General features: G+C 47.3%; 1 protein-coding gene across 17 annotated transcripts in view; it reads right to left on the bottom strand.

Annotated features, from left to right (window-relative positions):
- The window catches only part of PTPRT (protein tyrosine phosphatase receptor type T), a 1,067,285-nt gene that overhangs the window by 712,506 nt on the left and 340,671 nt on the right, over window positions 1-14,108 (bottom strand). For 15 of the 17 annotated variants that reach the window (XM_019458468.2, XM_019458472.2, XM_053890232.1 and 12 more), the window contains exon 3: window positions 1-99. This exon is cut by the window's left edge and continues 173 nt beyond it. The exons of the other annotated variants lie outside the window; for them this stretch is intronic. In XM_019458468.2, the coding sequence (XP_019314013.2) occupies window positions 1-99 (99 nt within the window). The remainder of the gene's footprint in view (window positions 100-14,108) is intronic. 17 annotated transcript variants of the gene reach the window in all.

The raw sequence follows: 14,108 nt of genomic DNA, 5'->3' as shown, positions 1-14,108 counted from the left end.
AATCGATACAGTGGGTGTCATTCTCCTTCAGGGTCGGCAGGAGAAGGTGGGCCTTCTGGCCAGAGGCCCTCCCAGAGCTGTTCACCATCATGAAGGATCCTGGAGACCCACAAAGGGGGTGGGAGGTAGAGACAAAGAGAGAAAAAGAAAATCCTTCTGATAATCAGTCATACCCACAAACCTAATGGCCAGAAATCAAGTCACTCTAGGAGCTTCTGATTGATCCTGAGGAAGCCATATCCTATCTTTCAACCTGAGTATCATCTTCTGTAACTGGGAATTTAGAAAACCTACTGAACAAGGCAGTTTAAAAACTAAGAGATGGCAACATGGGGGCACCTCGTGGCTCAGCTGGTCGAGTGTCCAACTCTTGGTTTCGCATCACAATCTCAGGGTTTGTGAGACTGAGCCTCGCATCAGGTTCTGCACGGACAGCATGGAGCCTGCCTGGGATTCTACCTCTCCCTTTCTCTGTGCTCCTCCCCTGCACGTGCATGCATGCTCGCCGCTCTCACTCTCTCAAAAAACATTTTTTTTAAAAAGCGAGAGATGGCAACACGTATGAATATTTCTACAAAGTAGACAGTCTATATAAATTTACAGAAGAAACATCACATGCAGCAGGTCACAAAGGAAACATGGAACAAAACCCCAGGAACACAGCTACCTGTGCAAACTCTAAGTGCAAAATGTGAAATGCAACCTCATGCAAGCTCAGGCTGTCTCAATGGATGCAAAACGTCTCCAATGTAAGAAGTGCCCTTCCAACATATTCTGCTTGGACCCTTGCATGCAGTTCAAGGAATAACTGACAACTACCCCTTCACACTACATTCAGCACAAGGAATGATTCTAAGTATCCCAGAAGGACATATAAAACATAGAATATATTCAGTTAAGCAAGGAAGACCCCAAAGAAAGTGAGAGACAACTAGAAGATGTCCGGCCTGGAATAGAGGGTAAGTAATAATTCCTAAGCACTTCAGGAGAACCAATGTGATGCCTGGTATCTTTTTAATATGTTATTCAATTTAATTTTCAGAATGAGCCTGGGAAGTAGAGGATTTTCATTCTATTTAAAGACTGAATGACTTGCCCCAGGCCCTCAGACAGGGAAGGATGGAGGAGACCCAGATTCTCTCCAACTCCACATCTACACTCTTACTCTGTGCAGAAGACATAACTACTGTTTTCAAGCATTAGGCAGGATGACTGCCCAGAGAAAGGAAGGGAGCGTCTTTGGAGTTGCTTTGACAGATTAAATGGTTGTTTCTATAGTTCTTCAACCCACCGGGGATTCATGTCCCGGGCCTCCCAGAAGAGGCAGAGGCCATATCCCCAACCTTGACTTTGGGCCGCACCTGCTTTGGTCAACAGGATGTCAACACACTGAATCAGGCAGAGGCTTGAAATGTGCATATGCCTAGCTACACTCGCCCTCTTGCACGATCACCGTCTTTCAGGAGAAGACTGCCCCAGCTAGCTGCTGCCTCTTTTAGCTGAGGATTAAGAACTGACATGTGGGGTCAAGAACTGAGCTCAGCCAGCACTGAAGAACCAAGCCATCCCCACACCGTAGCTAGAAGCACAGCCACACAGTCAATACCCCAACCCAGATCTGCCAGTCCACAATCAATGCTCAGACCCACGAGTGTGAGAGTAAATGCTCACTGCTGTTTGCCGCTGAGTTTCCTCTTCTTTTGCTGTGCAGCATTACTGTGGCAATTGCTAATTGATAAAGGTGCTAGAGAGGCAGATCTATGAAAGAAACCACAGGAGGCAAATTTCCATTTAAACGGCCTTCTAACAAAGGCCCTGGAGACATAGTTCCTGGCCACTACAGGTGGCTAAACAGAGCCTGGACAGGTGAAGAGATGTCTAAGGAAATTTCACCATCAACTGCTAGGGCTGAACTCTGTGACTTAAAGTCCCATGATGCTATGAAATTAACTACATCATAAAACACAGGAGATCAACTCAGGATTCTGGGACGAAGACTCCTACCTAGAAAAACATTGTTGCTTTGAAATCTCATTTTAACCACTAAAATCTTCAATTCAGAATGAAACCTTAAGACTGCTTATTCCCAACTGAGGTAAGCCACTTTAGGAAGCAGCCTTATTCATGCACCGTAAAACCCAGAAGATTGGAGCTGCCAGCTAATAAGTACTGGGCACTGTTGCTCATTGGGATTCTAGGGGGTACCAAGCATTCAAAGCCCATACTCCTTGGATTCTGCATGAATTTAAAAATAGACACGGGACAGGGATGCCTGGGTGGCTCAGTCGGTTGGGCGTCTGGCTCTTGATTTTGGCTCAGGTCATGATCTCACGTTTGTCAGTTCAAGCCCCACATTGGGCTCTGTGCTGATGGCACAGAGCATACTTGGAATTCTCCCTCTCTCCCTCTCTCTGCCCTTCCCCCTCTTGCGCTTGCTCTCACTCTCTCTCACTCTCTCTCTCTCTCTCTCTCAAAAGAAAACAAAAAAGAAACTTAATTTCACACAGGACAGATAGAGTTCAAAATTCCTATTTTATTATTCACAAAACTGGATTAGAGAAAGTAACTTGGACTTGAGGCCAAATCAGGCTTCTGCATTATCTTCTCTGCACGAGCACACAAAGCAGGTGGATGGTCGTGGGCTCCCTCCTTCTGACTCCACCCAGATCCCTAAGCCTGGAGCTATCCTGGAGAGATGGCCACTTAGGGTCAATGGGAAGGCCTATCCCGAAAATGAGCCAACAAGAAGCAAGGTGACTAAGACAGAGAAACAGGAACCTAGAGCTATCAGACTTTCACTATCCCACCAATCAGAAAACCCCCTGCCTCCTGGGACAGGAGCCACTGAAAGTAGCACAGAGGCCACGTCTCCCCAACCCCTCCATGTTTCCAAGAGAATCAAGTCTCCTTGTTTACGGCCTGGTGCTAACACAGGGTAAGTGGAGAGATGTCCCTTGGCAGATGTATTATCTCTAATTATCACAACCTCCCCAGTGAGGCAGCAAAGAAAGAACCATGGCAAGGGGGAAACTGAGCACAGAAAGAAGACTGAGCTAGCAAACATGCCTGTATTTGTTGACCTACATGCCACAGGGTTCCAGAAGGTTTCCCAGGGATAGATGAGTGATGCCTCACAAGCCCCATGAAGCAGACTGCACCTGCCACAGAGCTGTGGCACAGCTATGTGTAGGGACGGCAGCCTATGAAGCAAGCAGTGCCTGGCTCTCTCCACTAAGAATCCCATAGCACCCCTGTGGGCATTTCAGCTCCTGTCCTGCCAATCCACACCAGGATGCATATAATCCGCAGCAGAAAGAGTCGGAAGCATTTCCCTTTCACCAGCTCAGGCTTCTACTTCTTCATCCCAGCTCCGGTGGTGAGCAAGCTCATGGAAGAGGCAGAGCCACGTAACATACATCCACCTCCATGACCCTAGAGCATCTCTCTATCCTGCTGTCCCCGTGACTGCAGACAGACGAGGCTCCACCTCCCACAAGGCAGAGGTGCTGAAAGTGTTTGGCCTTCTATCTACCCTCCATTTGGAGAGATTCCTGGTTCGTTAACACACCTGTCCTCTTTGTCCTGGGCACAGAGCTGGACTGCATCCCCCAGCCTCCTTTTTAGAGATTGGTGGGGCCACACAACTGGGTTCTAGCCAATGGGGCCCAAGTATGGAAGTGTGCCACTTGGCACATGGAGGCTTGGTTCGTAAAAGCCACCTCCCTCCCCCCAACCCTACTTCCACTGCCCCACCCTCCATTAGCTTGTCCCCCAAAGGATGGTCCGTCAACCCACAGCATCACCATCACCTGCGAGTTTGTAAGAAATGCAGAATCTTGGGCCACCTGGGTGGCTCAGTAGGTTAAGTGTCCAACTTCAGCTCAGGTCATGATCTCATGGTTCACGTGTTGGGCTCTGTGCTGACAGCTCAGAGCCTGGAATCTGCTTCAGATTCTGTGTCTCCCTCTCGCTCCCCCTCTTTGCCCCTCCCCTGCTCGCACTCTGTGGCTATCAAAAATAAATAAACATTAAAAAAAATACAGAATCTCAGGCCCCACACCAGGCCTTCTAAATCCAAATCTGCATTTTTATCAAGATCCACAGGTGATCTGTATGCACAATGAGGTGTGAGAATCACCTCTCCCTTGTCTCTCCCATCCACCAGCTAGCTGAAAGCATAGGATTCAGAAAATTCCACGAGAAATGGAACACAGTAAAAGGAGCCTGGTTCCCTGAATGACCATGACCATCAGGAAGGCTACCCACCTATTAGAAACACTCATTTTGGCTTTAAGAAAACAAGGAATAAACTGTTATTGGGTTATTAAGGCATCGAAATTTTGAAGTTTATTTCCACAGCTAGCATTATTGTTTTGGCACCTCCATAGAACCCTTACTTCCCACAAGTCCCTTTGTTTAAGGGGATAGGATGACACACAAAGTAGGGACATCACAGAAAGCAGTATCCTAGTGTCAACAGAGGCACAAAGAAAAAAGAAAAGAAAAAGAATCGACTCTGAGAACGAATTCTTAAAAAAGCAAGAAATATCCTGGATCTTCATTAAGGTAAGCTGGATGTGAGTCTGGTCAAGGTCACGGTACCACTACCACCCTGGCCCCTCATGTCTATTTTGAGGACTTGATATGCATGCCCCAGCCTTTAGACTAGACAGAAAGGTGTGCAAGGTGCAAGGCTCACAGAAACAGACAAGCATATTGAAAAATATATATTAGAAAAAAAAAAATGATGGCTGCCCACCCCACCACACCCCACCCAGCCTATTGGCAAAGGAGGGAAGGTACACAGACCAGTAAGGTATAACAGGATGGAGTCCTGCTCATGAAGGTCTTGGTGAAACTGGAGGAATGAGCAGTGCTGCTCTGGGGTCCAAGTGACAGAAGGGGATGGTGAAAAGTCAGCATCAGCAGGTGGCAGACCCAGCAGGAGGGAAGGAGTCTGCACCACTTTGGGGGGGAGGCACCCACAGCCGCAACAGTGGGTGTCCCTGAGGAGCCCAGAAAGAAGCTTGGCAACAGAAGAACCCAGTGCAACTGATCTTAAACTCATGACCAGGGGCAGCCTTATGAGGACAGAGGCCCAATGGTCAAGTAGGTGGAACACCAGGGGACAATAGACTCAGATCCTGGTTTAGTGTCCTATGGCTGCTGTAACTAATTACCATAAACTCCATAGCTTAATTGAACACAAATTTATTCTTTTATGGTTCTGAAGGCCAGAAGTCTAAAATCAAAGTGTAGGGAGGCTTCTTTCATTCTAGGAACTTCAGATGATAATCTGTTTCCTTGTCTTGTCCCACGTTTAGACTACACTCCCTGGCTCCTGGCCCCTTCATCTCCAAAGGACATCACTCCAACCTCAAGCTCCACTGTCACCTCTCCTGTTTCTGATTTTGATGCTCCTGCCTCCCTCTTATAAGAACTCTCACACACTGGGTATACCCAGACAACGCAGAATAATCTCTCCATTTAAGTATCTTAAACACATCTGCAAATCTCTTTTGCCCAGAAAGGGAACACAGGCACAGGTTCCAGGGATTAGGACACGGTCATCTTTGGAGGACCATTTTTTTGTCATCATTTTACATTAACATGAACACATATGTATTCCCAAGCCAGTGAACCAGAGACACAGGACGACAGACCCATTTGGAGCCAGCCGGCGTACATTGTGTAATGGGCAGGTATCCTGGGGGGGAATCTGAGCTCTCTCGTGGAGTATAGAAGATTCCTTGCACTAGTGGACCCTGTCATCAATTAGTAAGGAAGTATGATGTAAAAAGTAAAACATAAGGTCTTATCATTTGGCTCCCAATTTGGACAAAAAAGAAAAAGGTTTGGGGCTATAACCAGGGAAGGTCCATCCTTAGCAGTGGAGACTCATCAGGGCTGCTGGCCAGTATGAACATCATGGTCATACACTGCTCCTAAGATACCAGCCCTGCATGGTTACCTCCTCCAGGTTAATCAGACTGATGAGCTGGAGAAACTTTCCCTGTGGTTTGGCCACCCAATATCTGAACTCCCTTCCTACATTTGGGTAACTACCCCATTTTGAAACACAGCCTACCTTCCTCTACGGGAACAGAAAACACCAGATGCCCTCTTTCCCAGGAAACCTAGCCTCACGTATCTAGAAGGACAGCTCTGGAGCAGGGCAGAGACGTGGTAATAATGCAGAGAGAAGGGTGATGAACTCAGCGAGGGGAGCTGGGGTGTCTTCTAGTTGTGGGCTATGCAGAGCCCAAGTGTGAAGAATGTGAAACTTCGTCAGCCCGTGAGTGCACTCTGAACCCTGGTAGTGGAATCTGGCCAGCTTTACACCCTGCATGTACCTGAACAAACCCCAGCTCCTTGCAATCCTCCCCCGTGTATTTCTCCAAGTCCTCAAGGCAGGTGCTCACTGCTGACTAAATTAATGATGCCAATCCCCTTGTCCTCCCCCCCCCCCCCCACCACCCCGCACTTCTGGCACAGCTCTCTTGAATAGTCCTCGGCTCAAGGATTGGGCAGGTCCTTGCAGTGTCTCGGCTGAGGCACACTCTCGGGGGACCCACAAAAGAGATGCTTAAGCTCCAAAGTCAGTAAGGTTCAAGAGATAGCTTCTTCTGCAAACTTACATGGTCCCCCCCCCCCTCCTCCAACAAACAGGGTGAGGCTCACCCAGCAGCACTACCCCCTTAATTCCACTTTGGCATCATCCCCTGGGATGGATTTTCTCCTCCACAGCAGCCCTGCGGTCAATCCCTGCCAACAGGCTTCCTCCAGTCCGCAGGACGCACCTGAGTATTCTCACATCCTCATGGCACAAGGCTCAGTTTCTTCTCTCCCGGCACCCCTTCCCCAGGAATATCCTCAGCCACATTATGTGTGAAGAGATCCCAGAAGGCAGAGAGCTTACATCCCCACATAAGGTCTATATGGGCCTCTTCTCTTTCCCCGTCAGTTTCCCTTTCGTGGATGTGTGCCTGATGGTAATTGGGGAAGGCATTTCAAAGAGAGGGAACAGCATGTGCAAAGGCACAGGGACTGGAAGCCAGAATATTCAGCAATGCAAGCATAGTGTCTTTGGGAAGAGCCGTAAAAACACCTCATAGCCCACCTTACAGAGCTCTGACCACATCCTCCACAAAGGAAGGAAGCCATATCTGAGTTGAGCCCAGGCCTGCCGTTTTAGAGACTGTTAAGGACTGAAAACCCTCCTCTACCAGCAGCTCAGTGGGGGCCCCCTTTGATCAACAGGTTGGCTTAATTAATATCATCCCAGGGCTGTCAGTTTCCCGGAGATCAAAAATGAGCCAGTCATTACGCCAAGATCAGTCAGAAACAAGAAAGGGAAGACTGTAAATATATTCTTTTCCCTTCCCCCCCCCCAAAAAATCTACTGACGTGATAAGGAACATAAAACAGCATTAGTTTCCTCATAGTTATTATACATAGCACCGAAAATTGTGGAATTAAACCAGGAAGTACTCTCCGGCTGGCCATAAATTTTGCATTTTTCCCCTTCGTGCATAATAATGCCTTGATACGCGCCCCGTTATTGATGTGTCTGCAACACAGATCCCCTTTTTGGAGGCAAAAGGCTTCTCCATAGCAGATGGCGGCTATTGTGTTTACACATGAGCACCTCAGGATTGCATTTCCTCACGTCGGCAGTAAAAAGAAAGCCCTAATTGAGTTTTTAATGGCTTTGCACATTGTTCATTAAGATTACATGAGTGTGCTCAGGCGACTGGCAGCTGAGGGCCTGGGGCTCCGAGAGCTCAGAGCTGTCCCTGCAGACAGGTGGCCCCGCCAGCTTCCAGCGCCAGCATCTACGTGAAGGGAGAGGATGGCAGCAGGGACCCAAATGCTGCCCGGAGCCAAGGCAGCTGTGGTGACATGAAGCACGTGCTGGGTTTCAGTCCCACTTCTGCTGTTTCTTAGTCGTGTGACTTTGAGCAAGTCATGAAAACTCACTGGGCCTCAATGTTCTCATCGAGAAAATGGGAAAATGAAAGCTCCCTGTCAAACTTTTTTGTCTGTTTTCAGTACACAGTTTTTCAAAACTGGGGGCGCCTGGGTGGCTCAGTCGGTTAAGCCAACTGAGCTCCAGGTCGGCTCCTAAATCCACCTTAGGCTCAGGTCATGATCTCAGAGTTCATGAGTTCGAGCCCTGTGTCGGGCTCTGCGCTGACAGCTCAGAGCCTGGAGCCTGCTTTGGATTCTGTGTCTCCCTTTCTCTCTCTCTCTGTCCTTCCCCCACTCACACTGTCTCTCTGGGTCTCTTAAAAAGTGAATAAATGTTATAAAAAAAGAAAAGAAAAGAAAAGAAAAACTGGACCTGACTCAATAATGCTAATTTCATAATAGACAGCCAGTAGCAGATGTCCGTGTGCCCAGTGCAATTTATGTTTAACATTACTAAATGTTCATTGAGAACTTAGTATGTCCCAGGCACTTCTCTTAGCATCTTTGGGCATCCCAATGAAGTGGTACCATGCTATCCCTGTTTTAAAGCAAGGAACACTGAGGAAGAGAGAGAAAATCGTTTGCCTACACAGCCCACATCCACTCCGTGGTGAGGAAAACAGCAGCCATATTCTGGTCTCCAGAACCTGTGAAAATGTTACCTTACATAGCAAAGGGGAATTAAAATTTCAGATGAAATTAAGATTGCCAATCAGATGACCCTAAGATAGGGGCAGATTATTCTGGACAAGAGAGACAGAAAAGGCAGAATCAGAGAGGGATTTGAAGGTGCTATGCTGTTGGCATTGAAGATGGAAGAGCCAGGAACCAAGAAATGCAGAAGCCCCCCTGCCCCGCCCCCAAGAGCTAGACAATATATTGTCCCCTAGGGCCTCCAGGGAGGAACACAGCCCTACAGACACCTTTAGCCAGGGGCAACCCACTTAGGACTTCTGATCACCTCAACTAGAGAAAAACAAACAAACAACAAAAAAAACCCACCTCTGTGTTATTTTTAGCCACTAAATTTGAGGTGATTTGTTACAGCAACAATAAGAAACTAACACACACTGCAGACTTCCCTGCTTCTGGGTTTTTGCTCAGGGGGTGTTGTTCCTGAAACGCACGCAGCCCAGCCCAGCTATGGTCCTTTACTAAACCACTTAAATGTCACCTTCTCTCAGTGGATTTCACTAATGCCCAGAGGATGTTTATTCCCGCATTGTTGGCCCTATACTTGGCTCTATCACATCTTTCTGGACAAGGCTTCATTTAGAAGTCCAGAATGTTCAAGTTTAGCTATCTGGTCACAATATAAAGGGCAGGGGGCACCAAAATGTCAAAAGACACAAATGCACCATAAAGTAAGGAAAGATACATGGAAGAGAAGTATAGTTCTACCAACAGTATCATGAAAACTAATGATCAAGCCAATCATAAACATAACAATTTAAAATAGCCAAAATAGCAAACACAGCATTCAACATCATCCATATTATCAATGAAAGCAATCTAATTATCAGGTGTCAAAAAAAAAGGGGGAAAGAAACTTGCTTCTTTTCTAATATACCAGAAAATGGGGAGGAGGGATTAATTACAGCTTAATGGATACATAATATCTATTTAAAACAAAGAAAATAACCTCCTGAAGTTTCAAAGGAAGTGAGCATTGTGAACATTTTGCCAGAGTCAATTTGTGTGAACAAGTAATAACTATTTCTGCAATCATTCGTTCAGACCAAGAAGTTAGGGTTTAAGCATTTCATATGCAAATTTGTTAAGGCAATTTTCCAAGAAACAGCTATCTGATAACCCATGTAGGTATGGATGATGTCGTTTAAAAACAGAATTAGGCCCAGTCGAGTGGATTTGAAGGCACTGCTGAAGGGGGTCTATCCATGGGCCTCTCTCCCCAAAGACCAGGTACCTGGGCTGCCTGCATTCCTTCCCCATTCCTGAGGAAATGATGAAAGCAGAGGGGAAGAGGGAGAGAAAAGAGTAGGGAGGGAGAGGAGGCAGAAGGAAAGGAAGAAGGAAGCACGTGAGTAGTGAGTACACAGCCAGGAAGATGAGGGAGGAGGGGCACAAGGAGTGGGAGACAGAGGTGGTAAAGCAGGAGAAATACAGGTGGGGAAAACAACACTGAGCAGGGAGAGAGGGGAGGACAGGACAAAGACATGGCAACAAAGCAGAATAAAATCCCAGCCATGCACAACCCCCTTAATTACTTCTCATCCCTTCACTCCCCAAACAAAAACAAAACCCCCACCCAACATTCCCCTTCTAGACCTTACCATAATCTTGTGATGAGGACAGGCCTATGTAAAACACTATGGGGCACCCCAGGACCCGGGCTACCCCCTTTGACGACCTCACATCTCTCCTCCCCCAACATCTCAGCATAGCTCAACATGGCGGCAGGAAAAATAAACGTTACTGTAGGGAAGACAATGGAACCCAATGCCATGACCCAGTGAGAACTCTGTTTACAGGAAGGGTGAGACACAGGCTCTGTTCTCGTTGCTTTTTGATGTGGGAAGTATCACAACTCTTTGAGCAAGGTAAAGACAGAACTGAAGGGCATATAACGCCATTCTCCCTTCAGATTCCCACCCCTTCCTGTGCAACTGTTTTAGTCACATGGTGCCTCTGGGAGCCAAGAATTTTCTCTCCATTTCTTCACCTGGAACAGGGGTGTGCGGGCAGAGTCTGTTCCCCTCCCCCACAAGTTTTACAGTCGCTAGGTGTAGGTGGGCAAGGAGCCAGGACTGGCTTGGATTTTAGGCTCCTTCTAGAGTGGGGTTGAAGGAGGAAAGGCACTTTTCCTCGGGTCTTGTTTCTATAAAGAAACACAGTGATTTTTCTGTTCCCACAGCAATTCCCTTCCCTCAGACACACCTGCTACCAAACAGCAACAGCAGCAAACACAAACTCTCCCATTTTACTCGTGCACATTCAACTCTAATTGCAGCCTTGTCAGTAGTTGCTTCTGTTACCCTTTCCATACAAATGAAAACACTGGGGCACAGAGAGATCAGGTACCTTTTCTAAAGCCACACAGTGAGTAGCAGAGCCAAGACTCAAACAAAGGAAACCCTACCCATCCTTCAGCTCTTAGGCTCCACACAAGCAGGTGTGTTACGTTTGGTGCAAGGAGGGATCTCACACTCCCCAGGGTTAGCCAGCCTTGCCCTAGGAGCAGGCACAGGCACAAAGAGGGGCAGAGAGTGGGAGGAAAGAACAAAAAGGAAATCAGTTGTCAGGCTGCTGCCATATTAAGAGTAAAGAGAACAACAGTGCTGCCTGTAACACTGTCAGACCCCAAATTGTTCCTGACATTCATTGGGCTGAGTCCTTTGCTTCTGCAGCTCTAAATCTCTTAAATTGAAATGACATGGAACTAAAATATATATATATTTTTTTAAATCTCCAAAGTCTTCACACATCCATTGGCATGATAATATTTTGATTAGTTACATTTATGCTCCAATTACACTCACAGAATGTTCAACTGTGTCTTATATATAGTATGTTTGCCACGCTCCATGGAAAATACGGGATTATTACCTCGTATATTTGCAATGGGAAAAGACACAAATGGAAATGGAGGGGGGAAAAAAAAGCAAAGCGAAGAGATGACTAAGCCTGTTAAAATAGTGCTGTCTTGGCTTCGCGTTACTAAATTGGGTCACTGCTATTATTTCCCAGGCTTTAAAATACCAGGGCTTGAAGAAACACGAAGCATTCAAGCCCACCTTCCCCTCACCTGACACTTTTATCTCCCCTGTCACAACTGGGTCCAACCCTGACAGCAACCTGCTCACGTGCCCACTGAGTGGCAAGGTCAACAGTGGGGAAGGTGTATGGTTTTGAGCTTTGTTTCTGGAAACAGTGTCCACCTACTTCTCAGAGACGTCGTCCTTAACCTTGTCTGTGATAAATAAATACAATAAATGAAGGTTAAGAGCTCCTACGAGCCCTGCAAAATGTCTGCCCCAGTGATGCCAGGGTAGATTCCTCGCCGTGAGGGCTGGCTAGACGCCATCACGTTATTTTGCTCTTTACTGGAAGACCAGACCGTGGTTGTCTGTGGTAAGGGTATCACGCTATCTAATGCCAGTATCAGATAGGCCCTTCTGTCCCACAGAGACGTACACAGACGTTGTCCGCACCCCAATTCCACAGCATCCTCCCCTCAAATCCTCCATCACTGGAGCTTACTTTCTCCACTTGTTCTCCCTGCCAGGGTATCCCTAAGTCAACTTGCTCCTATCTCTAGCCTCAGTTTCCCCTACCTGGATCCATGCATGAAGGCTAACCCCTCCACTGGTTTCCTCACAAACTCTGCTAGAACCAAGATTTTTAGAAATTGAATGAGGGGCATCTGGGTGGCTCAGTCAGTTAAGCATCCTACTTCACCTCAAATCATGATCTTGCGGTTCATGAGTTCAAGCCCTGCGACGGACTCTGTGCTGACAGCTCAGAGCCTGGAACCTGCTTCGGATCCTGTGGCTCTCTCCCTCCACCCCCCCCCCCCCCGCTCCTCCCCTGTTTGTGCCCTCTCTCTCTCTCAAAAGTAAATACACATAAAAAAATATTTTTTAAATAAAAAATTGGATGAAATTGGTTCTACCCTCAGATATTACTTATGCACCCACTATGTGTCCCGACACTCCAGAGAAACAGCAGTCAGCATGAGTTTTTGCCCCTGTGCACATTACAGACATGTAAGAGGCAGTGTCAGGGGTGGGGGGTGAGGAGTTCGGTGACAGGGTGTATACGTGGACAGATCACTAACTCAGACTCCATTTAAGGGGAGGAGGTATAAAAAAAAAAACAAGCAACTCTCTGGAGCAAATAAAGTTTACACTGAGGCCCAGGATTACTCAGGAGCCAGACACATAGAGAGGGAGTGGCAAGAACGTTCCCTGCAGAAGCAATAGCTTGTTTCAAAGCCAAGAAGCAAGACAGACAGTCTCTAACCTGTAGAAGAGAAGGAATTGGAGATACAGACCAGGTACCTTACAGACCACCTGTCTAGCCTCTCACCCTTGTTTTATAGACAAAGAACTTGATATACAGAGAGGTTCACAGTGACTTGCCCAAAGTCACACAGCCAAAAGGTGACTGCACTAGGAGTAAAGCTACTGAAAGCCTGCTGGATCCCACCCCCAGTAGGTTTGGGGTGGCTAAGAATGTGCACTTCTGACAAGTTTCTAAATGAAACAGATACAGCTGATTCATGGGTCACACTGGTCTTACTGGGTCTGTGACTGCCCGGGGTCCATAAACTTGGTCCAGACAAGTAGTGCCTCCCTCACCCCTCCAGGGCAGGCAATGGTGCCAACCCGCCTGCAGGGGTCCCCTCCTACCCTGGGCCACAGGCTCCCACCTCTCTCAAAAGCAGGAAGGCTCTAGCCACTGACCATCAGACAGGAAGGCTCTCTCTGCTGCCTAACCTCAGCAAGGTCTCTCCTCTGAAACCCCCCCTTCAATCATTGCCAATTACCGACAATATCATTAGACACTTACTGACTCCCCCAAATGTACTAGGGTCTGCATAGAAATAGCACAATAATTATTCTTCCTCTTTCCCCATCCTCTAAGGAGATACAAGAACTTGACAGCTGTTATCCAATTAATCCTGACAGCTTTTTTTTTCTTTAATGTAAAGGTATCTCTTTCATCTGAAATGGGAAAAGCTATTTCCTTTCCTGAGGTAACAACGAGGGCAAAGAGAGTCCAAGTAACTTGGCCAACACCACTAGGGTCATTTCTTGCCTCCTTTCTTCTGCAGGGACAGTGGAATACTGTAGGATAAGAACACAGACTCTGGGTTCTGATTGCCCTATCAAGTCCCAGCTCTCTCAGCTACCAGCTATGTGACCCTGGAAAAGTTGCTTAAACTCTCTGAGCCATAAAATGAAAGTGGTGATGGTAATAATGGCACCTGCCCCACAGGTTTGTAATGAGAATCCAAGGAGCTTACATAAGGTAAGTGCTTAGAACGGTGCCTGGCACACGGTGAGATCTATGTAAACATCGACCGTCATGACCCGCATCAGTGGCAGCACCCTGGGCCCTCTTGTTGATGTCTGACTGCAACAGAGAGGCAGACAGGTGGCCCTACAAACCTG

The sequence above is a fragment of the Panthera pardus genome, unplaced genomic scaffold (assembly GCF_024362965.1).
Source record: "Panthera pardus isolate Hobbes unplaced genomic scaffold, ASM2436296v1 HiC_scaffold_25, whole genome shotgun sequence".
Taxonomy (NCBI): Eukaryota; Metazoa; Chordata; class Mammalia; order Carnivora; family Felidae; genus Panthera; species Panthera pardus.
The sequence above is the reverse complement of the archived record's forward strand: the minus strand, read 5'-3'. Positions and strand labels throughout refer to the sequence as shown.